This window comes from Penicillium coprophilum (assembly GCF_028826855.1).
Source record: "Penicillium coprophilum strain IBT 35676 chromosome Unknown utg000006l_segment0_segment0, whole genome shotgun sequence".
Lineage (NCBI taxonomy): Eukaryota > Fungi > Ascomycota > Eurotiomycetes > Eurotiales > Aspergillaceae > Penicillium > Penicillium coprophilum.
In genome coordinates, this window is record NW_026622725.1 from 3,199,347 (window position 1) to 3,226,825 (window position 27,479).

General features: G+C 48.9%; 8 protein-coding genes across 8 annotated transcripts; 3 read left to right on the top strand and 5 right to left on the bottom strand.

Moving 5' to 3' along the window:
• Positions 1-205: 205 nt before the first annotated feature.
• luA (3-isopropylmalate dehydratase LEU1) lies at positions 206-2,593 on the top strand (the record flags this gene model as incomplete). Its single annotated transcript, XM_056681327.1, has 3 exons — positions 206-412; positions 474-1,878; positions 1,923-2,593. The coding sequence occupies 3 exons, from the start codon at positions 206-208 to the stop codon at positions 2,591-2,593; spliced, it is 2,283 nt and encodes a 760-aa protein (XP_056528709.1).
• A 649-nt stretch (positions 2,594-3,242) lies between these two features.
• On the bottom strand, positions 3,243-4,614 carry N7500_010190 (putative GABA permease; the record flags this gene model as incomplete). Its single annotated transcript, XM_056681328.1, has 4 exons — positions 3,243-3,262; positions 3,306-4,148; positions 4,197-4,429; positions 4,481-4,614. 4 exons carry the CDS (start codon positions 4,612-4,614, stop codon positions 3,243-3,245), a joined length of 1,230 nt encoding a protein of 409 aa, XP_056528710.1.
• A 459-nt stretch (positions 4,615-5,073) lies between these two features.
• On the bottom strand, positions 5,074-12,558 carry ags2 (alpha-1,3-glucan synthase Ags2; the record flags this gene model as incomplete). The annotated part of the gene is made up of 5 exons (XM_056681329.1): positions 5,074-5,627; positions 5,700-5,905; positions 5,966-11,911; positions 11,971-12,146; positions 12,208-12,558. The coding sequence occupies 5 exons, from the start codon at positions 12,556-12,558 to the stop codon at positions 5,074-5,076; spliced, it is 7,233 nt and encodes a 2,410-aa protein (XP_056528711.1).
• Positions 12,559-16,197: 3,639 nt separating this feature from the next.
• N7500_010192 (orotate phosphoribosyltransferase) lies at positions 16,198-16,935 on the bottom strand (the record flags this gene model as incomplete). Its single annotated transcript, XM_056681330.1, has 1 exon — positions 16,198-16,935. One exon carries the CDS (start codon positions 16,933-16,935, stop codon positions 16,198-16,200), a length of 738 nt encoding a protein of 245 aa, XP_056528712.1.
• A 696-nt stretch (positions 16,936-17,631) lies between these two features.
• Positions 17,632-19,531, top strand: N7500_010193 (methylenetetrahydrofolate reductase (NAD(P)H) MET13; the record flags this gene model as incomplete). The annotated part of the gene is made up of 2 exons (XM_056681331.1): positions 17,632-18,455; positions 18,517-19,531. 2 exons carry the CDS (start codon positions 17,632-17,634, stop codon positions 19,529-19,531), a joined length of 1,839 nt encoding a protein of 612 aa, XP_056528713.1.
• A 1,314-nt stretch (positions 19,532-20,845) lies between these two features.
• Positions 20,846-24,049, bottom strand: N7500_010194 (putative NTP binding protein; the record flags this gene model as incomplete). The annotated part of the gene is made up of 1 exon (XM_056681332.1): positions 20,846-24,049. The coding sequence occupies one exon, from the start codon at positions 24,047-24,049 to the stop codon at positions 20,846-20,848; it is 3,204 nt and encodes a 1,067-aa protein (XP_056528714.1).
• Positions 24,050-24,866: 817 nt separating this feature from the next.
• On the bottom strand, positions 24,867-26,328 carry N7500_010195 (Nur1/Mug154 family protein; the record flags this gene model as incomplete). Its single annotated transcript, XM_056681333.1, has 2 exons — positions 24,867-25,973; positions 26,071-26,328. 2 exons carry the CDS (start codon positions 26,326-26,328, stop codon positions 24,867-24,869), a joined length of 1,365 nt encoding a protein of 454 aa, XP_056528715.1.
• A 310-nt stretch (positions 26,329-26,638) lies between these two features.
• Positions 26,639-27,323, top strand: N7500_010196 (H(+)-transporting V1 sector ATPase subunit F; the record flags this gene model as incomplete). Its single annotated transcript, XM_056681334.1, has 5 exons — positions 26,639-26,665; positions 26,722-26,756; positions 26,832-26,865; positions 26,923-27,093; positions 27,183-27,323. The coding sequence occupies 5 exons, from the start codon at positions 26,639-26,641 to the stop codon at positions 27,321-27,323; spliced, it is 408 nt and encodes a 135-aa protein (XP_056528716.1).
• Positions 27,324-27,479: the final 156 nt, after the last annotated feature.

Below are 27,479 nucleotides of genomic sequence, written 5' to 3' on the forward strand. Positions count from 1 at the left end.
TGCCCCTCGAGAAGCTTCCCAGCGACATCGCGGATGCTACAGGGCAGAAAAATATAACAGGCATTGCCACTCCAGCTCCCTCAGATCTCGGTACTTACCTTCATATTACTCTCCGCCGGAGCATTTACCTATTATCCCCTCCTTTCTCTCATACTCAATCTTGTACTCTCATATCCTCTCTTTCCAGCTACTTTCTACCCCCACTATGCCTTCCGCCGAGTCAAAACCCAAGACCTTGTATGACAAGGTCTTTCAAGACCACATCGTCAACGAGCAAGAAGATGGTACTTGCTTGATTTATATTGACCGACACCTCGTTCACGAGGTCACCTCCCCACAGGCCTTCGAGGGTCTCAAGAACGCCAGCCGAACAGTCCGCCGGCCGGACTGCACTCTGGCTACAGTTGATCACGTATGTTGAATCTCAAATACATTGGCAGCCTACGACTAATTGACCTGTTTTTATCGCATAGAACATCCCCACCACCTCACGAAAGAATTTCAAGAATGCCGCGGATTTCATTAAGGAGAATGATTCGCGTCTCCAATGCACAACCCTGGAGGAGAACGTGAAGGACTTCGGCCTCACCTATTTCGGTATGGGTGACAAGCGTCAGGGTATTGTCCACATCATCGGACCGGAGCAGGGTTTCACTCTGCCTGGCACAACTGTCGTCTGTGGTGACAGCCACACCTCCACACACGGTGCTTTCGGTGCTCTTGCATTCGGTATCGGAACTAGTGAAGTCGAGCACGTCCTCGCAACCCAGACACTCATTACCCGTCGCAGCAAGAACATGCGCATCCAGGTTGATGGCGAGCTTCCCGCTGGCGTCACTAGCAAGGACGTGGTTCTTCACATCATCGGTGTCATCGGCACTGCTGGTGGTAATGGTGCTGTTATTGAATTCTGCGGATCCGTCATCCGTGGACTGAGCATGGAGGCCCGTATGTCAATGTGCAACATGTCCATTGAGGGTGGTGCGCGTGCCGGTATGATTGCACCCGACGAGATCACTTTCGAATACCTCAAGGGCCGTCCTCTCGCTCCCAAGTACGGTAGCGCAGAGTGGAACAAGGCCACCAGCTACTGGTCCAGCCTGAAGTCGGACGCTGGAGCCAAGTACGATAGCGAGGTCTTCATTGATGGCAAGGATATCATTCCTACCATCTCATGGGGTACCTCTCCCCAGGACGTGGTCCCCATCACCGGCGTTGTCCCTGGCCCCGATGATTTCGAAGACGAGAACCGCAAGGCCTCTTGCAAGCGGGCTCTCGAGTATATGGGTCTCGTCGCTGGTACACCCATGAAGGATGTTGTGGTTGATAAGGTCTTCATTGGATCTTGCACAAACGCCCGTATCGAGGATCTGCGTGCCGCAGCTAAGGTAGTCAAGGGCCGTAAAATTGCATCCAACATCAAGCGCGCTATGATCGTCCCTGGATCTGGTCTTGTCAAGGAGCAGGCTGAGTCTGAAGGTCTTGACAAGATCTTCACTGATGCTGGTTTCGAATGGCGTGAGGCTGGCTGCTCCATGTGCCTGGGTATGAACCCAGATATTCTATCTCCCAAGGAGCGCTGTGCTAGTACCTCCAACCGTAACTTCGAGGGTCGCCAGGGTGCCCAGGGCCGTACCCATCTCATGTCCCCCGCTATGGCTGCCACCGCTGCCATTGTCGGCAAGCTCGCTGATGTTCGTGAACACGTCGTCGCCAGCCCCGTCCTCGGCAAGGCCTCACCCAAGGTTGATGTTCAGCAGCCCAAGTTCGCATCCCCCGAGACCGAGGATGAACTTGACCGCGTCCTGGACTTCCCTGCCGACAATGAGCCCCACGCCAACTCTTCTGCCCCTGCCAGCGGTGGTGGCAAGAGCACCGGTCTTCCCCCTTCACCACTCTGAAGGGTATCGCCGCTCCTTTAGATCGCGCCAACGTCGACACCGATGCCATCATCCCCAAGCAATTCCTCAAGACTATCAAGCGCACTGGTCTCGGCAGCGCGCTGTTCTATGAGCTCCGCTACACCGACGACAAGGAGAACCCAGATTTCGTCCTGAACCAGGGCATTTACCGCGACTCCAAGATTCTGGTTGTTACCGGCCCCAACTTCGGCTGCGGTAGCTCCCGTGAGCATGCCCCCTGGGCCCTGCTAGACTTCGGTATCAAGTGTATCATCGCCCCCTCCTTCGCCGACATCTTCTTCAACAACACCTTCAAGAACGGCATGCTGCCTGTCGTCGTCTCTGATGAGGTTGCTCTGCGGAAGATCACCGATGAGGCCCGCGCCGGCCGTGAGGTCGAGGTTGACCTTGTCAACCAGGAGATCAAGGATGCTCAGGGTAACAAGATCACCTCCTTTGAGGTCGAAGAATTCCGCAAGCACTGCCTTGTCAACGGCCTCGATGATATCGGTCTTACTCTCCAGATGGAGTCTAAGATCCGCAATTTCGAGACCAAGCGCACCCTCGAGACCCCTTGGCTGGATGGCAGTGCTTACCTTCGCCGTGACCGCCGCGGCGCGACTATGGTCGAGGCTGCTCCAGTTCCCAAGACCAACCGTGGCGATGTGAAGAACGAGCCTCTTGAGTGGTAGATGTTGTTCTTTGGGCTTTTCGAGTGCTTGACTTGGTGATTGGCACCAATCCATCTTACTGTCATGTTTGGATTTTAAAATCATATTCCCCTACTTGTTGCGGCTACGATTTGTGTTTTGTTTTGCATTGGGCTAATCATGGGCTATTGTATAATTTGGATAGCCTACGAATTTCAACGAGAATGAATTATGATCGTGAATTTATACCTGTAGTTCTATAGAACAAGTTCTTGTATTCTAACTTCTGATCCATGAAGAATATCTTAATATCAGCACCCCTTGTTTGTCCCGGGACCAAGATTATCCATGGACTGTATCATAGGTGGATTTTCTATGCCGTCGACGACTAAATGTTTGATACCCGAAGGCCCAGAAAAATGGGTTGTTGCAGTCGTAAACCAGGTCACAACGCCGAGCAATGTCAATAGCCCGACAGCCGCACTAGTATAATTCATCGATTCGGAGGTGACCGGAGCATCGGAGGGGAAATTGAATGTAATAGAAGCGAATAGTAGAAATAATAGTCCAATTGCACTGAACCCGAGTGACACTGGAAGTGGCAATGAATATGGTCCACCGAATGATGGGGATTGGCGATGAAAGAAATAGCCGAGTAGTCTAGAAAACAGGACGAGACTGTAGGAGACATCTAAATTGGATTCATATTAGCTGTTAGAGACTCAGAGTTATGGATTCGAATATGTCCACGTACAGAAACCTGTGGTAGCTATCGAAATCACCGTTGCAAACCCCGTTTCCGTACCGAAGTATATCGCATTCAGACCTAGCTGCACTCCCACAGTGAGAAAAATGGCGTAGATAGGTATCTTCTTCCTCGGCTCGACTTGAGACCATAAGCCCGACAATGGAAGCCCACGGTCTCGCGAAAAGGCATATACTGATCGTGATCCTTCGGCGACGAGACCGAGAGACGAAACCATGATGATGACCGTGATCATACTCGCCATAATGCAGGTCCCAGCTGTGCTTTGGGTTGAGTCGTAAAAGATCTGGATGACGGGTACTCCGGTGCTTGAATTAGCTGTTGCTTCGATGTCACCCATGCAAAAGCACAATGTCAGGAGGAAGAGTAGTCCAGTCACAGCCCCCATGATAACCGACATGATGATTGCCTTGGGTGCATCTCGACTAGCGTGGGTCATCTCTTCTGTCATATGACTTGGTGCGTCGTAGCAACACATGCCGAAGAAGCTTTGTAGAATCCCAATAATAGTAGCCATCGAAGCCCCAAAGCCGGTCATATTGCGAAACTCATGGAACACAAAGTATGTGTCTTGCTTCTGGTGGCTGGTTGCTAACAGAGTGGTGATCACAATGATGAACGAGACGATGTTCCACACCAAGATGTAGCGGGACAGACTATGCAGAGCATGCGGTGTAAGTATATTGATAGCGAGAGAAAATAACCCGACGGCCCAGGCAACGAGGACGGTGTGCCACCTCTCGATCACAAAGTCCGGGAAGACTAGGTTGACTTGGCCTAGGATATAATTCGATCCCAAGGAATTGTTGACCGCGCCCATGGCGATAAGTCCTGGCGAGCACATTAGCAGGTATTTACCAATCATCGACAGCTACGAACCGGCCAGCATAAACCATCCAGTGATATATGACAGCTGTCGGGAAACGCGAGGCGGTGCTAGCATGGCTACCCACGAGTATTGGCCTCCTGCCACTGGCCAGCGCGAACACATCTCAGCCATTGCCAGCGCAATGAGCATTGTGACCGAGCAGACTCCAATCCAGCCAAAAATAATGACAGGCGGACCACCTGCCTGGATACCAATGATGAAGACGCCGCTTAGGGCTGTCCAGCTTTTCGATATTAGAGATGAATCTTGTGCCCGGCTTGAGGGAAATTCTCACCAGGTCACAATACTGAAACTGAAGCCCACCATATCCAACAAACTGAACGATCGTTCAAACTCCTGCTCATACCCCAAATTGTCAAGAGCGACAGCCTCGTCCATTGAGCCATCGAATACCTTCTTAATCGCCATGTTGATCAAGTGATAATTCTTTGGGGGGGGCCTATCCATCCTTTGGAGGTGACTATCCATAGCCGATGCCGCGAAGCAAGGGATATATACACCGATTTCGCACGAAGATATACCCGACAATTGAATTGTAACAGATAGGATGATTCCTATTGAAGGTATTACGGTGCTCTACCGATCAGCCTTGAAATACTGAGTATGTGTGGCTAAGATGCCTGTTGCTTGTTAACTGATATTATATCATTATATTAGACACTAAGGGCTGTCTCTGTTTGACAACCCACAACAAACAGGCAATTATATCACCAATGTGAGCAAAGAAATTCTCGAAAAAAACCACAATTGCATTGAATCACCAATCCATTCCACCCACTTCCAACAGAACAAGTCCACAGTTGATCAGGGCTTCGATAATTGCTCCCTCCGGAAGAAAAGAAGAAAGCCGCCACTTCAATGTAGACGTTAGACAGGATCCGTAATAACCTGCTTATAGGGGAGAACATACCAGATCGAAAGCTGCAATAAAAGAGCAACCCAAAACCAAGCGTTAGCCAACGCACCCACACCAGCCGTGATATCTGGCGAGATAGGCCCTGGCCCGATGTTGTTTGGTGCAAAGGCTCTTGCGCAGATAGTCGCCAGAGAACCCAGAACCTGTGACGCCAGAAGGGTGAAGCAGATATGCATGCGTGTCAGTGTTTGCAGCAAAATCATACCAAACCCGAGACCTTGTAATGCGTCCAAGACCCCAAGCCATAGCCAAAGACTGCGGGATACAAGAGCCCCCGCGGTATAGCTTCCAGCCCAGGGGAGGAAAAGGCCTGATCCAGATGTGCCCCACCAGATTTGAGCCCAACGTGGAGCCCCCAGACCACATGCGAGAACTGGGAGGATCCAACTATGGGACTTAGATAGTCTAGCCAGTAGGAAGAGAATCGCTATCCAGGCAAACCCAAAGAATGCGACACAAAGAAGTAGGATTTGCCATGTGCTAGCGTGCTGGGTAATCCAGAGGACTGTGATAGCCATTAGTATTGTCCAGTGCATAAGAAAGAATAGGTTGATACGGCCTGAAAGGTGAGACTCACAATTCCAATTCCGACCATATGGGGCACTCAAAAAGAAGTTTTGGATAATGACGACGGCCCAGTTCCAAAGTACGATCTTGCGCCGGAAGACAGATTTGTAGAATGAGGGAACTTTGCCGGGAGTCTGGTGATAGTAGTTTGGCAAGCCGAAATAGACGATGAAGCCAATTGCCCATAAAAGAAGAGTGATTGGTGCGCATATTGCTCTATGGAAAATAGTTAGCAAGTCTCCCATCTTTCAATAAAGATTAAGATGCTATACGCACGTCATCCTCCAGGTGTTGGTGATGCTACTCTGCACATCCATGATTCCCGCATTGGTAGCTTTAGTCAAAGTTGAACCCCAGTACCAAAGAGCGATGACATAGACTTGCTGCGTGCCTTGAATAAGGCAAGCACGGAACACCCATTGCTTGACTGGTGCACCGCTTTCATCACCGAAATTGAGGGCGAAGAAGATAGAACCACTCGATGATGCAGCAGCATACATACTACTTCCGACGTTTTGAATCCATCCGCGATTATATGAGTTGGGCTCAAAGTGTGCCATTCCGATGATCAAAAAGGCCATTCCATACAGGAACCATGGCACACTCAAAACAAGCACCGATTTGTAGTATCGGAAGAATAGCCACCATAGAATAGAGGTGATAAGGTAGACCGTTGCAATCCCGTATAGCTTCGTAGCGGTCTGGCCAACCTCTCCAGTGAGAAGGGTAATTTGGTAGGAATTTGCAGCAATGATCTGACCCAGACCGAGGAAGAGTGAATATACCGGCCAGTCTCCGATGCGCATTTGCATCCATTTCTTCAGCCCGGTTGGTGGCACATAGTCATCACCAAGAAGGAATTCATCCGGCTGGGTATCTTTTCTCTCGCGCTCACCACTTTCATGGGATGCTGTGTCGTCGTTGGTAACTGACGCAGCTGGCGATACTCCTGGCTTGCCCCGATGTACTGAGCCAGCTGGGGATCCTTGATTGAGGCCAAGGCGTGCATCACGGAATTTGTTGAACCATTGCTTTTCACTTTTTTCGAGGTATTGCTCAATACAAAGTTGGGTGTCTGAGTTTGCCCCATTGAGGTCCTCGAGCTTCTTCTCGAACACCCTGTAGTACTCGCCATTGCTATCAGTGAAGAATGGGTCAACCTTTTGAAGCTTGTAGTCTTTCTTATCTCCAACAACCGAATCGACAGACAATACTGAAGCATTGTTGAGACGGTGTACTGGCTCCGCCCATGGGCGAGAAGGAGGAGCAAGGGTTTCGTCTGTTCCTACCGTGCTTGGGGCAGCTGAGCTACAGGGCGTGTTGGTATATTGAGCCAACAAGGAGCCTTGACTTGCGCGCTGGGCCGAGAGAGCCTCTTTGGTGAGGGCCACACCCGCAGGCTGGGAAGGTTGTACTCTTCCTGAGTCTACCCCTTCAGGTAATATGGAATAATCATCATCGCCATAACAAGTCGCCATCATTTCATCGTCGCTATCTTCTTCAGCCTCTGGTGAGGCTTTATTGACACTCTCGTCACTGCCTTTCCCGAGCTCGCGTCGACCGCGAGGCTCCACGGTGCCAGACGCCGGTCGAAGAGTCAGAGACAACTGCCGACTGAGTCCCGACCTAGGTCTCTCATCAAATTCAGGGCTAGCGTCATGGCTGTATACTATAGAACTTCGATGTGGTGATCCCGTAGTACCGGGCTGGCCTGAGGGTTGTAATGGGGGTGTGGATGCGCCTGATTTTGTTGATGCAGCCTGCGGTGTCATCATCCCATAGATGGCGTTGTATGCCCCAGAAGCGGCAGACTGGCTCTGGGACTTGTTTCGTTCCTTTTGATGGACTCGAATCGATGTGGACTGTAAGATCTCAAGATCTTCAACCCACTGGGCAACTGGGAATCGTTGCTTAGCAGATCTTGCTCGCATCATCGCCCTGACCTCGTTCTTTGAGTTCAAGGCACTGTCGATAGCTAATCTAAACTGCTTTAACAAGTGGGAGGTAGTCGTGGACTCAACCGTATACCACCAGCCAGGCATCTGTCCAAGTCCCCCTACTCTCGCTCCAATGCCAAGGGCACCCTTCCGGCCAAATTCGACAGCAACAAGACCAAAGGGCTCATCGCGAGACGGAATCAGTGCGAAGTCTGCGCCAGAGAAGATGAAGTGTGGCAAGACCGTGAACTGGGGTTTGGAGCATACCCGGCCAGGGTAAAGCTTCATCATTCGGTCCAGTTTCAACGCGGCAAATTTGCCATATAGATCAATGAGGGGACCAATACAGATTAGCTGAACATTTTCTCGTTTCTCTAATATACCGGGTAAAACATCCGCGATCAAGTCGATACCCTTCTGCATCGACCATCTGCCAACAAAGACTAAAAGCTCAGCGTCGGCTCTTTGTTTGAGGCCAGCCCACTCTTGAGCTTGAAGCTTTAGCCCTGCTCTGCGGACCTCAAAGTCATCATCGATATAAACATCCCTATCCTTGGGTAATGATTTATTCCACTCGCCTGTATCGGAGGGGTCGGGATTCGGTAGGTGTCCAACTTTTCTTAAGCCCCAAAAAATTGGATATCGAGCATATGACCGCTTGCCATACTTCTTTGACACACCAACAGCACCGAAGCCTTGTTGGTGAAGGCGAAGGTAGCTTGCACCGGCATGAAGAAGATTGAAGATCTCCCCGAACTGAACATAGCGTGTTACAACGTCTAAATCAAGATTGAAAACAGAGCTGACTTCCGCTTTCTCTTTCTGTGTCCGCATAGGCCATAAGCCTTGAAATTCGGCGTTGTGAAGTGACAAGCAAATCGGGATAGTCTCAGGCAAAAGATACAAGGGAGCCACCGAGCCGTGATAGTCATTGACGTGGTACATGTCAACGGGGAAGCGTTTCAATGCCTGGGCAATGCACTGATTCCAGGCAGAGTAGTAGATGGCGCTGTCAAGGTCGTCCATACGGGCAGGGTAGGGCTCTGTGGCGGATTGCTGGCGGAAAACGGGTGCATCCAACAAAACATATGTGATGTTTCTCAGTTGGTGGTACTGAATCTTGATTTCATACGAATTCCCCAAAATCATGACAAACATCGAATCTGCTTGTTTATCAACAGGGTACTTCACTCCACCAACGCAGGGAATAACCCAGATAAGATCCTGGTGTCCGAGCTGTTTACCCATCAACTGCGCCATAACGCCCAAGCCGCCGATTTTTATCTTGATTTCCCAGTCATCGATCTCATATTCCATGGTTGCAATGAGCACCTTTCGTCGGCGGGTAGTTCGATTGCCAAAAGCAGAAGTGCTTTGAAGAAACTTCGACCTGCTTGTACTGCGTCTGAAGGGGTTTTTGGACTGTCCATCCTTTGAGTGGCCAGTCTTGAATCGATTGATGAAATCCATTGAGACTAGCGTCTTTTTTTCACTCACGCCGACTTGGTTGAACTTGATTCGGTAGAATGTTTTCATGAACACATAAGCGCAGGCTGCCGCTGTGACGATGGGAACAATCCAAAGAATGAAAAAGAGAGCCATTTGAACATATTTTGAGCCTGTAGGAACAAGCTTGAACTGCAGATTGGAGTCATCGAGTTGAATCTTCCAAGCGACATGCGGGTTCGGTGGATGCTGAGTGATGTTTATGGTAGTAACACTCAGTGAAGAAGGTGGTAAACGGTCTAGAATGGAGTCTCCGTCGGAATCTCCGTAGATGTAGCTTTGGTCTGGTTGATGATCAGGATTCATACCCCAGACATTTAGCTGACCCTGGGCAGGCCATTCAGCCAGAAAGCGGAATTTCCAGAGGCCATCGGTATCTTGCTTCACAACGTTATCCAAGCCAGCGTCATATCCGTACCTATTGAATGGACCGTTGAAAAAGAAATGAGGGAAGCGGCGCCGAATAGCAGGATTCCAGTCCGGTCCGTCGCCCTCTTGGACGTAGTCGCTACTCCCTGTGAGGCGGCTCCAGTATTCAACACGAACATGTTTCCCTCTCCATCCCTGCTTTTTTGTTCCGGACCAAGGCAGTTCTTTGATGCTGTGATTTCCTCCCTCGTAGGGTAACCATTCAGTGAAGGTACTGCCCCAGTTGGTGGAGTATCGATATTTGTCTGCTCCTGCTGCGTGTTGGGAAATGAAAAGAGTTCCGTCGTCGCGCCCGTGAAGCAAACTGCTGGAGTAATTTGCCGTTGTAAAGATCACTGGATTGTCATATTGCCCGATTCGGATTAGGAAATGGTCAATTGCGTCCGTTACTCTTCCATCAGTGCTTGTCGCATTGTTCACTGTCAATTTATGGACGCCATTGTAGACACCGGTCAGAGTAGCTGTCCAAGACCAGCCAGCTGGGATCTGACCGGTCCAGACTGTACTCTCTGGGTCGATGGTCCCACAACTAACACTGTCGGGGTCCACAGAAGCCCGTTTTCCAGTTTCAGTCGACGATTCGATTGATATTGACTCAGTTACCATAGAGCAATTCATCTCTGTCGAGAAGAAGAGCCCAATATCCACTGACTCACTTTGATTTGGTGCGACAGTAGATAGCAACGGAGCATCATGACCAGGTAAGAACTTAGTTATCATGGGCCGGGGAGGGACAAATTTATCCTTGGGGACATAGGCTCTAAATTCGTAAGGCCGAAGCTTCATGCTGTCAAGACAGCCGTTGTACCGGTCAGAGCCGTTCAAAGCAAGTTTGACCGGTCCCTCTTGCAATGTCAACTCATCGTGAGGATAGAACAGGTTCTTCACCGTGGTGTTCGTGTTGAATGGTGCAATCAATGCTGTATCAGGATGAGAACAGTCGAACTCATAGTTCACTGTTCGGTTGTCATTCTGGTATACAAACCAGACCGTTTGGTTGCCCATTTCGCCCAGATCCTGTAATGGATAATATGGACTGCGCAAGACAGACCAAATGCCCGTTTCCGTGGGGATTCCATTAGAGCCTGGGAGATATATATTGTGTGTTTGGTTGGAGAGTTGCTGAATCCACCACCCGTCATTGAGAGCACCAAAGTCCTGTCGCATTTGATACATGTGTTTGATAATATTCCGCACGGGATGAGCGGGATCACGGTGATCATATGTCACTGCTTCATCGTGACATCCCAAGCGTCCCGACTTGATAGGCCACTGGAAATATTGAGTTGAATTCAACTGGAAGCATCCGTGATTTTTCCATGCCGTGGCGGGAGACATAGCTTGACGACCATAGATATAATTAGCAGCTGAAGCATCTAAAATATAGAATGCCTGTTCCTCGCCCCATAAAAGCATAGGAATTCCGGGCATATGCAACGTCGTGATGAAAAGAGCCAGAAGTTGCCTTTCAATGCCATATTCAACGGCCGGCCATCGGAACACATCCTGGTTTGTCGCTCCATACATATGACGAGGATCAAATCTGCCAGTGTTGGCATTTACCATGTCATTTGTGAGAATCATTTGATACCAGGCTTCGGTCCAATTGACTGGAATATCGTATCCAGCAGCCAAGTTACCGTCCATACCCAAGAACCGTGTGAGGGAGCGATAGACAGAGTAGTGAAATGCAGCAGCATCGGTCGCCTGCTTGTTTTGATCACGAATAAAGTAATCCGGATCAGAGGAATTTGTCATCATAAACGCCTCCTCGAGCGTTTGGGACTGCATATCCGGCTGACGTCCTCGGCCGTGAAAGATAGAACCAAGGGTGTTTCCGCTTGTTATCTCACCTGGAAGGAAGAAATTGTCCTTTCCCACGCGGCGAGCACAGTCTCGATACGCCCCAGAGATATCTCCAAGAGCATCGACAGTGGCTTGTGTGGCTTTGTCGTAACGAAAGCCGTCGATGTCGAAGGATGCGATGATCATACATGAATGACGGATAAGTCTCTCTCTAACACTAGGCACCCATTCACGCAACCGATCTTGCACGGAAGCAAATTTCGCGAGCTCTCGCTTCCAATCAGGATAAACACCGAAAGCCTCAATGTCACCATATTGATCAAAATCACTGTCGTAGCACCCGCGTAGCTCGTCATCGACATACCCATCCACGGGGTATCCGGTCTCATTCCAAAAGCGAGGATATTCACATGTCTCGTTGTAAGTGTTGCCATATCGAAAGTCGACATATTGACGGTTCGATTTCCAGGAAGCCCTGTGTTCTTTGACTGAAAATGGAGTGGTTGTGTTCATGAACCCTTCAAATCCAATCAGGTCTCCCATTCTGGTGCTGTTAGATGCCTGTGGTGGGATAGGGGAAGGTGACTAGACTGAAACACTTACGTTGAGATCGTGTTGTCGAAGATAACATACATGCCACGGTTGTGAATCTCCGTAATAGCTGCTCTCCATGTCTGAATTGTCCCAAAATGCTGGTCAAGTAGAGTTGTGTCAAGCGCCGAATAGCCATCAGACCCCCATGGCTGGTTCATCAATACCAAACCCGCAAGGTAAAGTCCCTGGAGTTTTAAACCTTTGTTAATACCAGATAGGCCCCAAAGGTCAATTTGTAAAGCTAACCTTGATGCCCATTCCTTGTAAATAGTCCAAAGTGTCCAGCAAGCCAGCCACATCGCCTCCATGCCGCATTTGATTTGAATTGATATCATGTTCGAAGAGTGTCCCATTTATATTGTCGTTCGTAGGATCGCCATTAACAAATCGGTCAAGGAAAAGCGTATATACAGGAAAACGCCAATTTTCTGGAGAAGGAAAGTAGGTATGGTCTGGCCATTCTCCCCAGTAGTCCAAGGGGTTGGTTGCCGTTTGATTCTCATTGATGTTGTAAGAAGTTAGGGTCTCATCGTAGGGCCAACTGGTTCCTGAAGCTGTAAGAAGAACAAGCACTGGGATTGTATATCTCCAATTCATGGTCGACAAACAATGTAGTAAGCCGCCTCAGAGAAACTTAGGATCGTAGCATGTGTCGAATATAGATGGGGAAGAGCAAGGCAAAGACTGTTGATCCGACTGGAACTTTCGAAAAACAGCTACTATGTGTCACCATCCCCTGTTAGCAGGTTTGTTAATTGCTTCAAATGGATATGATAAAAACACCCATATACCTGACTGGTACCAATAGGGAATCAAGTCTTCTCAGCCAAGTATTCAAAAAAAAGGAACATACTCACAGGACAGAGATTACCAACGGTTTGCTTCCTCAAAAAGCCGCAGGGATAGTGAAAGTGTGGTGTATCGATAAGGAGTAAAAAAGACTAGTATCAACGAGGGACTTCGAGCATCTTCCTCCAAGTATAATATGACCAATGGTCCTTAATCTATGAAAGCACTGCTAGGTAGAAATAGGGAGAAAGAAAGGAAATCAAGACTGCGGAGTAGTTAATAGAAATAAGACACACCTGAAAATGTTTAAGAGATAGTAAACCACTACCAGCTGTGGTAAGATCACTCAACGTGGCTCAAAGAACGCATACTTCACGGTCTACTTCTTCTCACAAAGTCTCCTGATGTCCTTTTTGGTTCTTAAGACTAAGGATGAACTACTGTGACAATTCCTCTTGAAGGCCGGAAGGAACGGTCATAGCCGAAGTCGCAGCTGATAGGAGACAATGAGATGTAAGTATACTGAGCTCTGTTCGCACCATGATTGACATGCTAATTACCGTTTTGTGCTATTTACAGAGACCATGGGACTCAGGCGGGGAAGATCTGTGTCTTACGAGGCGTCACCACCGCTCTGGTTTCAAGCAATTACCATAGCTCTTTGGATGGGACAGCGGTCGTGAAATGGCCGTTGCTCGACAAGACTCAGCAAGCAATCCATGCATTGCAGGTATCACGGAAATCATGTGAGACTACCTTATGGACGGTGTCCAAAAGAACGAGGAGTCCGAGCAGCACGGAGTACACATACAGTTTTATATTGGTCCAATTGAAACTTCGATGGTAGGCAAACTACGCTTTTCTTTTCTGCAGAAGTACTCCAGTCGAGTGCGTAGCCAAGAAACATATCACTGATAGTGAGCCAGCGAGGCGGTCTTGAACATTGCAACCAGGTTCATATATATATGATAAGAGGCAACAGCTGCAGCAGAATGTCATCTAACGCGTACTAAATCCAAAGTGGTGTCTGGTAGAAAAATAAAAGCCTAGCCTCGGCGATAGATGCACAAAAAACAAGATATCGTTCTTTCTTATTGGGGTAGGTGTACCTTTGAAAAGTTATGATTTTGTCTGCATGGAGGTATGGAGTACATGATTATACAAGATCCGAGCCTCGCTATACTATGCACACCGTACTAACTTATAGAGACTGCTGATTGTTGTTGCTGGTAGTACTATATCCTAGACGTGAAGGCTGAGTCACTCTAACAGGATTTCAAGTCACTATTCGTGTACTAGATATTCCAAAAAAGGAAACATGACTACGTTAGCAACATGTAGCCTGAAGTCTATCGTGGAAACCGGGATCACCGGCTATTCTAGGATCGGATGGCCATCAATCGAACCATCTTAGCTGTTACGGGAGAATGGAAATTGAAACAATTCAATGGTCGACTGAACTGTTGAATTTGTGTTGATTAATTGATACATTCTACTGTTATGCCGACATCTCAAGTAGTATATACCCAGCCCCATAGTAGGATTTGAGACAACTTAGGTGGTTGGTTGGGCTGTGATTAATTGGAAGATGCCATGTGACACTGGATAGGAACACATAGTGATGTCCATATTTAGTATACGTAACTATTCAAAGCGCACAGAGGTAACACCATGTCACCCGTAATTCACTGTGCGAAAAGGTCATGGGCTCATGTGTATTCACCCACCACATTTATGGATTCTAAGCCGTATCTAACGATGGGGTACAGAATGAAACAATCTGAGGGGGCCGTTATTGAATCAGCACATTTTACTCCTACTAAACTATCGTACTTTCTCTGAACAAGCAGAATAAGCTATAAAGATACACCAAGTCCGACTGATTTCTGGCATGCAATGACCTTACATTTTCTCGTGAAATACAAATAGGCGCTCTTATTAGCCTCTTGTTTTCTAAGTAACCTATTTTTGAATCAAAGTGCAAGTATATCGGTCTGTCTCAGAAGCAAGATGATTGCCTTGGAGCCACCGATGTCGTGCGGCTAGGAGCTACAATTCTCGTCTCCTTTGGCTTGCTAGTTGAGGAAATGCCGATGATTGAAGGCTATAATGATATATAACAGCCAACTCTGTTACCTTCTCGGCATAAGATTGCCAGGCAGTTGAGGCGTTCGAGTTATTAGGCTGTGTATGCTTCTGCCACTTGACTAGCGAGCCATGCGGAGAAGCATCTTGAGCAATAATTATTTATCGATCTATGATATGCTTAAAATAACTGTACATTCTCGGTTTTACTCCCGGAGATGTGCTGTTACTCTTTGTGAAACCTGGGGGGCCATTGGGATATCACCGGAAGCTGCTGTATCAGGAGTATACCAGCACGATGAGATGTTCCACCTACGCAGAAACGGGGGCTACCTTGAAGGGTTGAATCGCTAATCCTGACTATTTTCAGATGATCCAGATCTAATCCAGTATACCGTTCTCATCGTCGAGAAAGCTGATTTCCAAAAACATATATGTACTGGTTGGTCCATCTTTATATTTGTCCAGACTATAGCTGTGTAAAATGAACGCCTTATACATCGCATTTGATCCTTAATGGAATTACTGTGCACTGTGCCAAGATATGCTCCACCGCGTACTGATCAAGCGATGGACTTCGTAGATACATGTTGCCTGAGTGCAGGATCTTATCTATACATCCTTTTACATATATGGACTGCATAAATCGTTCAGTACTGGGTACTTGTATTGCTTTTTGGGTCCGCTGCGGCGTCAAACACAACCTAGCACTGGTAGCATCTGCCGTGGTGTGTGTCGCTTGCCGCGCAATATCGATCACCATTGGCTTGCCGAGGTACTCAAATCCAGACGATATCTATCTCCTCGATCTCATGTGAAACATTGTCTTGCTCACAGGGGTTCCGGCATCCGAGTGGAACCAGTCGGTTCAGGGGTGTGTTGAAATACAACATAGACAGAAACATACAGAGAGTCAGAAAAATCCCCGATCATCAATATGCTGAGCTATATGATCAGCAAGTCTGGAGATCAGGGAGTTGGCAACACAGCTCCATGTTTCCCGATTGGAGTATATATCAATGTTTCCATTGAACATCTCGGATTGAGCACGGGTATCACCTGTTCGCCGGGAAGCTTCGCGATACCAGAGCCAAAAGAGCAAATCAATTCGTTTACCCGTCATATTTTGTTTTGATGGGCAAATGGGGAGACCATCTGGGAGCTAGTCTAATGTATATGGGTTGCATCGATTATCGAGGACAAAGTCAAGTGGTTCATATAGAAATGTGCCCGTCTCCTGGAGTGGATCTGGGCAATGTTCAAATAATTATATTTTCAGCACAACTCCAATATATCCTGGTATCCATCCTTTTCTTTGCTCATACATCATGCCTTGATCTGGCGGATTCCACAAGCCGATGTCTATTGAGCACCGTAGCGCTCACGGTAATCCTTCAACCGCTGGATCTCATCGGCGCCAATTTTATCACCCAACTTCTCAATCAGATCGTGAAGACCAATGACGGACCGGATGGGGATCTTGCCACCAAGATCACGCTGGGCAACGCCAATGGCGCTCTTGGTCTCGGTATCGCTGACACGTTCCTCCCGATCCAGCAGGACAACAACACCAGCGACGATACCGCCTTCCTTCTCGATGATACCAACGGCCTCACGAAGTGCAGTGCCAGCAGTAATGACATCGTCCACAATGACAACGCGCTTGCCCTTCAACGGGGCACCGACAATGTTGCCACCCTCACCATGTGCCTTGGCCTCCTTGCGGTTGAAAGAGTAGCTCACATTGTCCCAGGTAGCCTTTCCAGATAGGGAGTCCCGTACAGCGAGCTCGTTGGTGACAGAGGCGCAAATGGGGATACCCTTGTACGCGGGACCGAAGATGATATCGAAGTTGGGCTGAGCGGTGCCATCGGAGTTGATGGTGACAAAAGGCTCGGCAGAGAGAACGCTAGCGTATGCAGCAGAGGAGGCGCGCAGCAATGGTGCAGTGTGCAGGAGGGAAGAGGTAAAGAAGTAGGGCGATTCACGACCGGACTTCAAGACATAGGTACCGAATGAGAGGACTTTGTTAGAGATGAGGAGGGGAAGGAGGGTGGACTTGTAGTCCTGATCGGCTGACGGGGGAGGAACAGTTGACATCTTGGAGGTTGAAGAGAATTGAAGCAATCTAAAGAGGTCCAAAGGATCAAAAGAGTCCAACCACGCCAAGTCGAACGGGAAAATTTTGCCGGAACTTTAATTTCGATGGAGGGGCAGGCGGTATAGGCTTGGTATTGCGCCATAGTAGACAGGAAGAAACTGTTTTCCCCTATAAAAGTACCATAAACAGTTATTTTATATAAAAAAAAGACTTGAAAACAATCAAATCATATACTATTCGCTTACTATACAAGTTTATTCCACACTTTCCCCTTGAATTCCACCCTAATTCCACCTTAATTCCCCTTTAAAGTAACAAAACACGTGCCTCCGATGGCCGGCCTTCCCCGCCAAATGTTGTTCCCCCAAATGTTCCGCTCACCGGTATCCTCGATTCCTCTCCTTCACTCGTCTTCGAGCCTCACAATTCCTTCTTGTATTCGTTTTTCTATTTCTTCGTTTGCTTTCTCCGTTTGTTCCCTCGGTCCTGGACATTTAGGTGTCACAAGTACACAGGGATTGTACCCAGGGTCTCAGACAGCAGTAGTCTCATCTGCATAAGTGTCCCAGTCCCACAAACAATCTAATTAATTACTGTCCTCCGGTATGATTGTTCAAGAGCACAAACCTTGATGGAATTGATGACTCGTTAAATTCACTGGGTATGCTTACAAAAGACTAGATTAACTTGACACGATGCATATTCGGGAGAAGCTTGCCAAAAATGAAGCGGAGGGAAAGACTGGAATCTCTTTCGAGTTCTTCCCTCCCAAAACCGCCCAGGGTGTACAGAACCTTTATGACCGCATGGACCGCATGCATGGGTTGGGTCCTTCATTCATCGACATCACCTGGGGTGCTGGCGGTCGCTTATCGGATCTGACTTGCGAGATGGTCAGTGTGGCACAATCGGTATATGGCTTGGAGACCTGTATGCACCTGACTTGCACAGATATGCCATTGGAGAAAGTCGACCAAGCGCTTCAAGCTGCCTACAAAGCTGGCTGCACCAATATTTTGGCTCTTCGAGGCGACCCACCCCGAGACAAGGAGACATGGGAGGCTGCTGAAAATGGATTCTGCTATGCGAAAGATCTGGTCAAATACATTCGGAACAAATATGGCAACCACTTCGATATTGGTGTGGGTGGTTATCCCGAGGGTGCCGACGACAACGCCGATGTGGACCAATTGATCGACCACTTGAAGGAGAAGGTTGATGCGGGCAGCTCTTTCGTCGTCACTCAGATGTTTTACGACGCTGATAACTTCATCGAATGGTTGAAGAAGTGCCGTGCCAAGGGCATCACTGTCCCCATCATTCCCGGCATCATGCCTATCCAGACGTACGCTTCTTTCATTCGTCGATCCAACTGGACTAAGGTTAAAGTACCATCTCAGTGGATGGAGGCCCTTGAGCCGGTCAAGAATGACGATTCCGCTGTTCGCGACATCGGAAAGACTTTGATCGCCGATATGTGCAGACAGCTTATTGCTGCTGGTATCAAGCACCTGCATTTGTGAGTTTGCCCTACTAATACCTCAATCCTGGTACCTGACATGTCCTGACCAATTCTCTAGCTATACCATGAACCTGGCTCAGGCTACTCAATTGGTTCTCAAAGAGCTCGACCTTTCCCCTTCGGAAGAATCCCCTATTCAACGTGCACTACCTTGGCGGCCCTCCCTTGGCCTCGGCCGACGGACGGAGGATGTGCGACCAGTGTTCTGGCGCAACCGGAACTCATCATACGTTGCTCGTACTCAGACATGGGACGAGTACCCCAACGGTCGCTGGACCGATTCTCGCTCACCTGCGTTCGGTGAACTCGACGCTTACGGTGTGGGTTTGAAGGGCACAAATGAGCAGAACGTCAAACTTTGGGGCGAGCCAAAGTCGATCAAGGATATCTCGAACATATTCGTTGACTTCTTGGCCGGCAAGCTTGACCGACTGCCGTGGAGTGACTCCCCAATCACGACCGAGGCCCACGATATCCAGGAGGACTTGCTCAAACTCAACCAGCGCGGATTCCTGACAATCAACTCCCAGCCCGCTGTCAATGGAGTCAAGTCATCTCATCCTGTATATGGATGGGGCCCGAAGAACGGTTTCGTCTATCAGAAAGCCTACCTTGAGCTTCTGGTCCCCTCCAACTTGATCGATGAACTCATCACTCGCATCGAGAAGAACGATGACTTGACCTACCACGCCACCAACAAGAAGGGCGAGCTCAAGACCAACACCCGTGACAGCCCGAATGCCCTGACATGGGGTATCTTCGCTGGACGAGAGATCATTCAGCCCACAATTGTCGAGACAGTCAGCTTCTTGGCCTGGAAGGATGAGGCATACCTCTTGGGCGAGCACTGGTCTAAGTGCTACGATGCAGCCAGCCCTAGTCGCAAGCTGATTCAGCAGGTCATGGACGACTGGTATCTGGTCAATATCGTCGACAACGACTTCCACAGATCTGATGGCCTGTTCGAATTATTCGATGGTCTTGAGGTCAAAGAGCTCAACGCCGAGGTCGAGGTACCTGAAAAGCCATTGACCAACGGTCACACCGAACAAAATGGCGTTGCTGCCAACTAAGCCAGTTTCCCTCAACTCGGAGCTGGTCTGCTATCCTTTCACACCGTCGACCTCCTTCCTCGGTCGTATGCCATCTTTGCAAACCTCTCATAACACCAACTCAACATACCTAATTCAACATCACTCATCTCAACGATAACACAGCCCATACAAAAAACTACTCCAACACATCTCGGGCTCCCCTGCAATGTCTTATGGCGTCACGACTGAAGACCTCTCAACGATTTCTTCCTCAGCGTTTTCATTTCAACATAATGTACCGATACCCCGTCTCTTTTAACAATGGCGCTTCGTCGATCGGATTCTCTTTTATTTTCTCGGGTCCATTCTTCTCCAGGCCCGGCGCTTCTCTTCTGGACTATGTCATATTTTCTGTTTGACCTAGTACAGTCCAGACTAATAGTCCAGAGGAACGGAGTAATCAAAAAGAATGAAAGAAAAAACAAAAATTCAACATAATCTTTGCCTTCATGGCTTATTTCTTCTGCTCATCTTTGTTTGGCTTTTCTTCAATTCATAGAGCTCACGCAGCGGCGGCTATAACTGCCCACGGTAGCCCAACCCTGCTTTTTTTGTTCCTTTCTCGTTTTTCTTCTGCTTCCTTCTCTACATCACATTTTTCTTGAATGCTGCTTTTGTCTCACACAATGCTGGGTCGGTCCTCGGCTGAGTGGACATCTCGTTCGCATGAACGGGAAAAAGGGATTGCTCAACGCACATCCGGACATGAAAGATGTTTGAGATAGTAACTTTCTTTGTTCAAATTTCTTACCTTTTCTCTGTTTTTGCATTGCTTTTGCAAGATTATTCCGGGGCTAGCATACAGGACCATTCAACACCAGGATGTCGGAGTTGGGTCTATTTTTGTGTTTTTTTATAGCAAAAGAAAGAGAGAACATCATACACAAGATTGAATTCTGGATTTGGGGAAGACACGAGAAAAGCTGCATATCATTTTATTTCTCTCTTCAACATGGGAGAGGCACTTCACTGTGTGTTCCGGGTCTTGGGGTTTTGTTTTGTGTCTCAGTTTTCTGGTCAAGATCAATATCAATCCATGCTCTTGTCTACTCCTACGTGTATTAGCGTACACAAATACAGATTGTTGCATGTAGCACATCAAAGTTCCGAGACATATTTAATGATAAGCTAGAAATATAGTCGCGAGACAGTAGGTAGGCGAGTAGGTATAACCGCTTGAGACAAGACCAGACCAAGATCTGAAATCACCAAAAACGACGAACGTCCCCTCCAAACGAGAGACTCCTAGAGAAACAATCTTATACAAGCGTACAGCTCAAGGTCTGGCTGATTTTACATTATGAGGGCACGGCCAACACATTGGAAGGCCCACGCAAATGGCCTAGCAAACCATAGAATCCAACTGGTCACGAGAACGACGTAGCCAGCAGTACGGCCTATCAGAATGGCAGCAAACCCAAGAATCAAGAGGTACACGATGGCCTGAAGAAGCTCCACCATGAAACGACTGATGGCCTGGTCATTACGAGCCTTAGGCCATGTGCCTGTGGCCTGGTAACGTGATACCACGACGTAGATGCATTTGAAAACACGCCAGCAGTGGCTGGTCATGTTCAGCGTGTTGTTGACCACAAATTTGATGTAAGGGCTGCCGGTGCCCATTCGAACAGCTTTATTGACTTGGGTGACGGCGACAACAAGAATATTGAAAAGAAGTGAAAGGGCCAAAGGGTTGGGCCCCTGTCCATCGCAATCAGCATTGTCTTGGGAGCGCATGTCACCTAAATCGGCAGAGACATCTGTGATACTCGACTGTAGAGAATCCTTGGGACTCACAACCTGAAGCCCGTCTAGCTCGGCGATTTCCAACACTTTACCCGAGGTACGGAGACGAGGAAGGGGCTTCACTCGCTCTTCCTTTTTTGGCGAAGTATCGGTCTTCTTTGCCACGGAAGAAGGAGACTTTTCAGACGGAGCTGGTTTTGCAATCTTGGAGACTTTGTCCAACTTGGACGGCTTTGCTAGTGTGGAAACACTTTTGGTTAATAAAGAGGGCTTGTCGGCTTTTGGCGACGAAGAACGTCCTTCTGATAAGGCCGCTCGTTTCGTTATTGGTTTGCTTGGTGCCGGTGGGCGTGAGGGAGATTGTTTGTTTTCCTCCGGTTGATTTTCCCCTGGTTTATTTTCCGTTATGGTTGGTTTTGGCGCCGAGTCAGGCTTGTCTGTCGAGACAGGTGGAATGTCTTTGGTGGATTGAAATGACTGTACTGATCGTGATGATTCCAAGTCTTCCTTGGGCGGAGAAATTGATTGAGGACTTGGAGAACGCTGCTGGTTCACCCGCCGGGCTGACCCTGAATCACTCCGGAGAGACTCAGCGCGTGTACGGAGAGATTCAGTTCTGTTGCGCAGGATCGTAGCAAAGCTATCCGTAGGTGATCTAGGAAGCCCTGAAGATCTTGCCAGCCCGGAGGTACGGATGAAGCCACGGATAGTATTCGATGGTGTACCTGCTGCTCGTTCTCGATTGCGATCTTGTGCATGGTCTTGTGTTTGCCCCCCGTCGTCTCGATCTTCCGGTGTGATGGAGATGCTGCCGAGCGGATATGTTTGCGAGGTTGTCAAGGTACGCCCTATTAGCTTGATATTCATGTTGGTCCCCCCGGGCCGCAACCCCGATGGTGTCGAAATCATCTGGGCCTTTGCCCGGACGGCTTTGATAGCCTCTGCGGTGACTGTGTGGTTTGTGCCACCAGCACGACGCAGCCCTTGCGGCTTTGGCGAAGATGCTTTCTTGTCGGGCGTGGGAATCATGGTGCGTGTGATAGTGGGTGTGGAAATGAACACATTGTCGTCCCCCGGATCGTCTTCTAGATCCCTGGACCGCTCGGGTGTATTGCTGGTAGGGTGGTAGTTCTCCTTGCTCGAATCCTGGGACCTGGTCCGTGGGATTGGAGATGGGTTCTGGGAGGGACTCCGATTCTGGTACACGACGGATGGCTTCGAGCATTGGGCAGGTCTCGAATTCTGAGAATTTTGTGTTCGCTCTTCTTGAAGGACTATGGTTTCCTCGACGCTGGGGGCTGCATTTTGGTCTGTCGCGTTCCTCACTTGCTTCGGCACCTGTTGCTTGTTCTTGGAAACTAAGGCTAGTGGGAGTGGATGCAGACTGGCATCGTTTGGGGAAGCGAACGTAAGAATTTCGTCTGGATTCTTCTCCCCTGATATTTCCCTGCACCCTAAAAAAGACCCATCCGCATTGTGGGGGTGTCGCCTCTCCTTAGTTTTTGTGGGAGATTCCTCCCAAATTGTGCTAATACGATTATACCCGATTTCATCCGGGCTATAGTAGTGGCTAGCTAGATGACGCTGGGACGTAGTCGTGGGCTGCGGCTGCTGCGGCTGCGGGGGTTGGACTTGTGAATATTGCTCCGGCTGAGACTTTTGCTGAGACTGCTGTGATGAGCGATATTGGTCTCGTGACAAGCTCGGTATTTGATGCCCATCATTTGCCCCATCATAAGTGTGGATACACCTTGGGCCATGGGTTCTTTGCTCGCTAGGGATGAGTTTGATCTCTGGTGAGGCGTTGCGACTAGGCAATGTCTCCGGATCTGCCATTTGCACGCCGGCCCGGTGTACCCTTTCAATGCTCCTCTGATACTCAGCAATTTGTTGTGCAGTCATCGTTGGCGGATTGGGATCTTTTGCGGTTGGCATATTTACGACGAATCGGTCTTCCCAGTCAGTGCTAGAACTGTCCTCGGCAGATACTGGTGAGACGGAAGGATGGGATGGAGGGCTGGAATCAGTCGTCGCCTGCGTTATCACTGATTTCAGGGGTGTAGTTGTGGTATCGTCCATGTTCACCCATTGGTCACCTTGCTTCCGCCAGTTGCTTTCGCTGCCCTCGGAAAGCGTAGTGTGAGTGTTTCTTCTCGGCCCCTGCGCGGGACTGCTGTTCACAGCGCTTGGACTTGGGATGCCTGACGGTGCATTACCTGCGCGGGAGATTGTCTTGTGTTGGCTAGTGCTGGCGGGAAGTCTGCTGCGGTGATATGACGAGGGCGAGCTAGGAGATTCGGCCTTGTCGCTTTCCTTGCTCCTGGCACGTCTTGGCAACAATGGGGACTCCTCCAATTTATCCCGGATTTTCCTCCAGTATGGATCATGACCTTTGCTTGAAGCTCTTGGCTGGTTCCCGAGCTGTCCCAAGGAGTGGCTGGCTGGTATCAATTTAGGAATTCCAGTGGGACTAGACGTTTGACTTGAATCATGGTTACGACTTTCAGAGAAAGTCTTGGGGAGTGGCAGCTTGGTAGATTTTGACATTTCAGATATATTCGCCGATGCGCCTCTTGCAACAACATATCCCGTTGGTATTTCTTCTTGCGGGTATCGAGGTGGAGGTGTTGCCAAGAGCTCCGTCGATGGCTTGGACTCGGCTCGGTACGCTTTGTAGGGAGTTTGCAGTGCAGGCCGTGGTGAGAGATTCACAAGGTGTCCGTCGGGCAACTCAACATGAGCTTCGTCCATATTGTGGTGGGGCTGACAGCGTCGGGGTTGCCAATGCTACTGGCACACCACAGCGAATAAAGTCCCCTAGGCCATGCCGTGTTGGAGCGATGAGAGAGTGGTCGGTATCTGTGATGGTATTCTTGAGGAAAGATCTATGTCGGTCGGCGGCTGTAGAGTGGATTCGAATGTCTCGGAGGAGTAGGACGATTGAAAGAGACTGTCTGTTAAGATGTCTTCACAGGTGGTCGCTCATAACGCGTAAAAATAATGTGCTCCTGGTTGGAATGCCAGGTGATGAGGAATGCCAACCCCTGGATGAATGCCATATGAAATGTCCCACCGCCATTTGGAATGACGGTTTCCTCTTGAACATTTGAAAATCAATTCCATCATTGGAAGTTACGAGGTATGGATGTAGAGAAAGCGCGATACAGATACCCATACCATAGGTAGTGTCGACATAGCGCGCTGATAACTCGAGAAGTCCAAGGAAATTTCTCCGCCAATTGAACAAGATACCATGTGACCGAGTCGATCAAACACAAAAAACCGAGCGATCAGAAAAAGAGCTGCCATAGGCCATATATTCAGCAGCCCTGGATGAGCCGCTTGCATTCCCCAGCGTGGCGGATGTAAATTAACACCATGAAACGAAACGTCAAATAGAAAGCTGCACCGGTGCCAGCTCAATTAAAAATGGAGTACATGTACGAAAAGTGCCACTGTCTCGTCATTTACCAGCATGCCTCGGAAGAAAGAAGGAAACTGCGCATCTGACACTGAGGCGACAACGTTCCATGCTTGTTGGAATGGAATTTGGTCATTCATATTCATCTTAAAATCGCCCGGGTTCTCGGCGAGTGTTGACGTTATCTGATCTATTGACGGTAGCTGGGCCACCTGAATTCATGCCTCCAGGTACACTGCTTCTTTTCAGTGGACTGGAGCTCCGCATCAAGGGTGTGGTACCACGTTCCTTGTAAACAAAATCTCCGTTGCTTTGTAAGCGGCGGTCGAATGAAGTAGTTGCAGACTTCCTTAATGGAGAGTTTGCATGGCTGTAAACACCAAGGCTTCCTCCATCGCCTGTTGTTGTTGCCGTAGATCGGAACTGCGGTTGTCGCATTGTTGTACGGTTGTTACCTCGCGCCATAGGGGAGCCATCGCGAGACATGCTCGGGGTGTTGAGAGGGGGTCCTTGGAACCTAGAGGAGATTGGACTAGATGTAGTCGACTGGCGGATCGGGGTGAAACCTTCTGGGTCAACGTGCTTGAGGTAATTGGGGTTGGGGCTGGTTTTGAAACCACGGTTAATTATGACGGCGGGGCTATAAGTTTCAACCCTGTTGCATTCGTCCTCGGTCTTCGGTGGTTCAGCATACGGATCTGAGAATTGCGTGCCAACGTCTCTCATCACGGGATGTGTCCTAGGTTGGACATATTTGGTGTCGTATTCTTTGAAGACTTCCTTGTGTATAACTTTCTGGTCCTTGGCTTGTTGTGTGTAAGAAGAAGAGATGAAGGACATCTGCACAGATAGAAGAGCTGTCAAAACGATTGTCGTTACAATCGTCACGCTGGGTCGGGGATCGGAAAGCTGTGTTGGGAGGAACAGCCAGTATACTAGGACGTGCCCAGGGCTGAACAAGCAAAAGAGCCGGAGGCAAAGTGGTGAAGGATCCCAAATCGCGAGCTCCCAGACATCTCTCTGTGCGTCGGGGTGTGCTCTCGAGTGTGCCGATTCTGATGACAGCGCCGTAGCGATATACCGCAAAGGAGAAGGCATCCTGGGGCTTGAATCGACGCGTACACGATGCGCTGATGGAGTCGCCGGGTTGTTGTCAATAGAGTTCTCAAACAGGCGATAGCGTCTCTTCTTCTGAAACGTGTAGATAGCGTTCGCCACAGACGCAACAGCCATCAAATGAGCGATGAATGAGGCCTAAGCGGGACAATCATGGCTGATTAGCTGTTTATCCATAAATCTCGGAATTATGGAGGAAATGAGAGGCAAAATCAAGGGACGCAGAGTAACATACAAGCCACCCACGCAGAGATGTGCCATCGTCGTCGCCGAACACATCGTCGAAAGCCTTGCTACCACCGGACCGACTATTCGCTCGCGCAATGAGCAAGATCAAATTGAGCGCAATACCGATAGGCAGAGACCAGTTTTTCTCCAGTTGGTCCCAATCACCACCTTCGAATTCTTCAGAAAGCCAGAGCAAAAAGTCATATGGATTCACGTATGAGAGTATGCGCTCGGAGAGCGGGCGGCGGCGTACAAGTCGAGGCATGATGTCAGAGGATGGTGTTAGTAGACAGAAGCTGTTCCTCAGCAACTTCGATCTAATTGATAATATAAGGCAAGCACATCAACTGTGATGGTTGACTCAAAGGCGATTCCCGATTGTTTGCGGACAATGAAGCACTGGAGTAAACAAATCTGAGAAATTGCATCAGCTTATGTAATTGGAAGCTCTCGGCGATAACCACGGCGATCAACGAACAGCTGGACCAGATCTGTCATTTACTTGATCTATCTCGAATTACTAGTTCGAGAACTGTGTTTCTTGGAAGTTTCAGTTTCTTTCCCTCTTTTTCATCATGGCGGCACCGGCCGCAACGTACAAGGTACGCGGCATGAAGTCGATAGAATGACCCCTCCGGTCGCTAACTTGGTAACCCAGGACCGGCAGTTCCTTGCTGTCATTGGTGATGAAGAGTAAATACCATTCTTCCAATATCCTCTTGGTTCAAACTCTCGTGCTTGGCTAATCTAGCTCAACCTATTATGCAGCTCCGTTACTGGTCTTTTGCTCGCAGGCATCGGGGTATGATACTACTCACTACCCCATATACGTCACATCTCTATGACATTATTTATATAGACCGCCATGCTAACCTACTGGTTCTTTCTACAGCATGTGACTGAACCACCAGGCTCCCAAAGAAACTTCCTTGTCGTTGATTCCAAGACCGAGACGTCAGAGATCGAACGGGCCTTCCAGAACTTCACCCAGGAGAGGAAAGACATTGCTGTGCTCTTGATCAACCAGCATGTGGGTTGCTCCTCCATATGCTGCGCTAAATAATTGAAGCGCTCGAATCTCATTACATACATATCAGCTAACATGTGTGTCAACCTCAGATCGCAGAACGTATCCGCCACATCGTCGACGCATTCGCCGATCCTTTCCCCGCTGTTCTTGAAATCCCCAGCAAAGACCACCCATACGACCCGGAGAAGGACAGTGTTCTCAAGCGTGTCCGTCGCCTGTTTGGAGAGTAGGCTTATTTTACGTGAATATTTTGTCGTTGTCATTTAGCCGGGAAATGGTGAATTGGTTTCGGCAACACCTTTGGTCCTATCATTGATGATCCCGGCGCTTGAGCATAATTGGGAAGAAAATGTGGAAATATCAGATAGGGAAGATACCCAACGCAA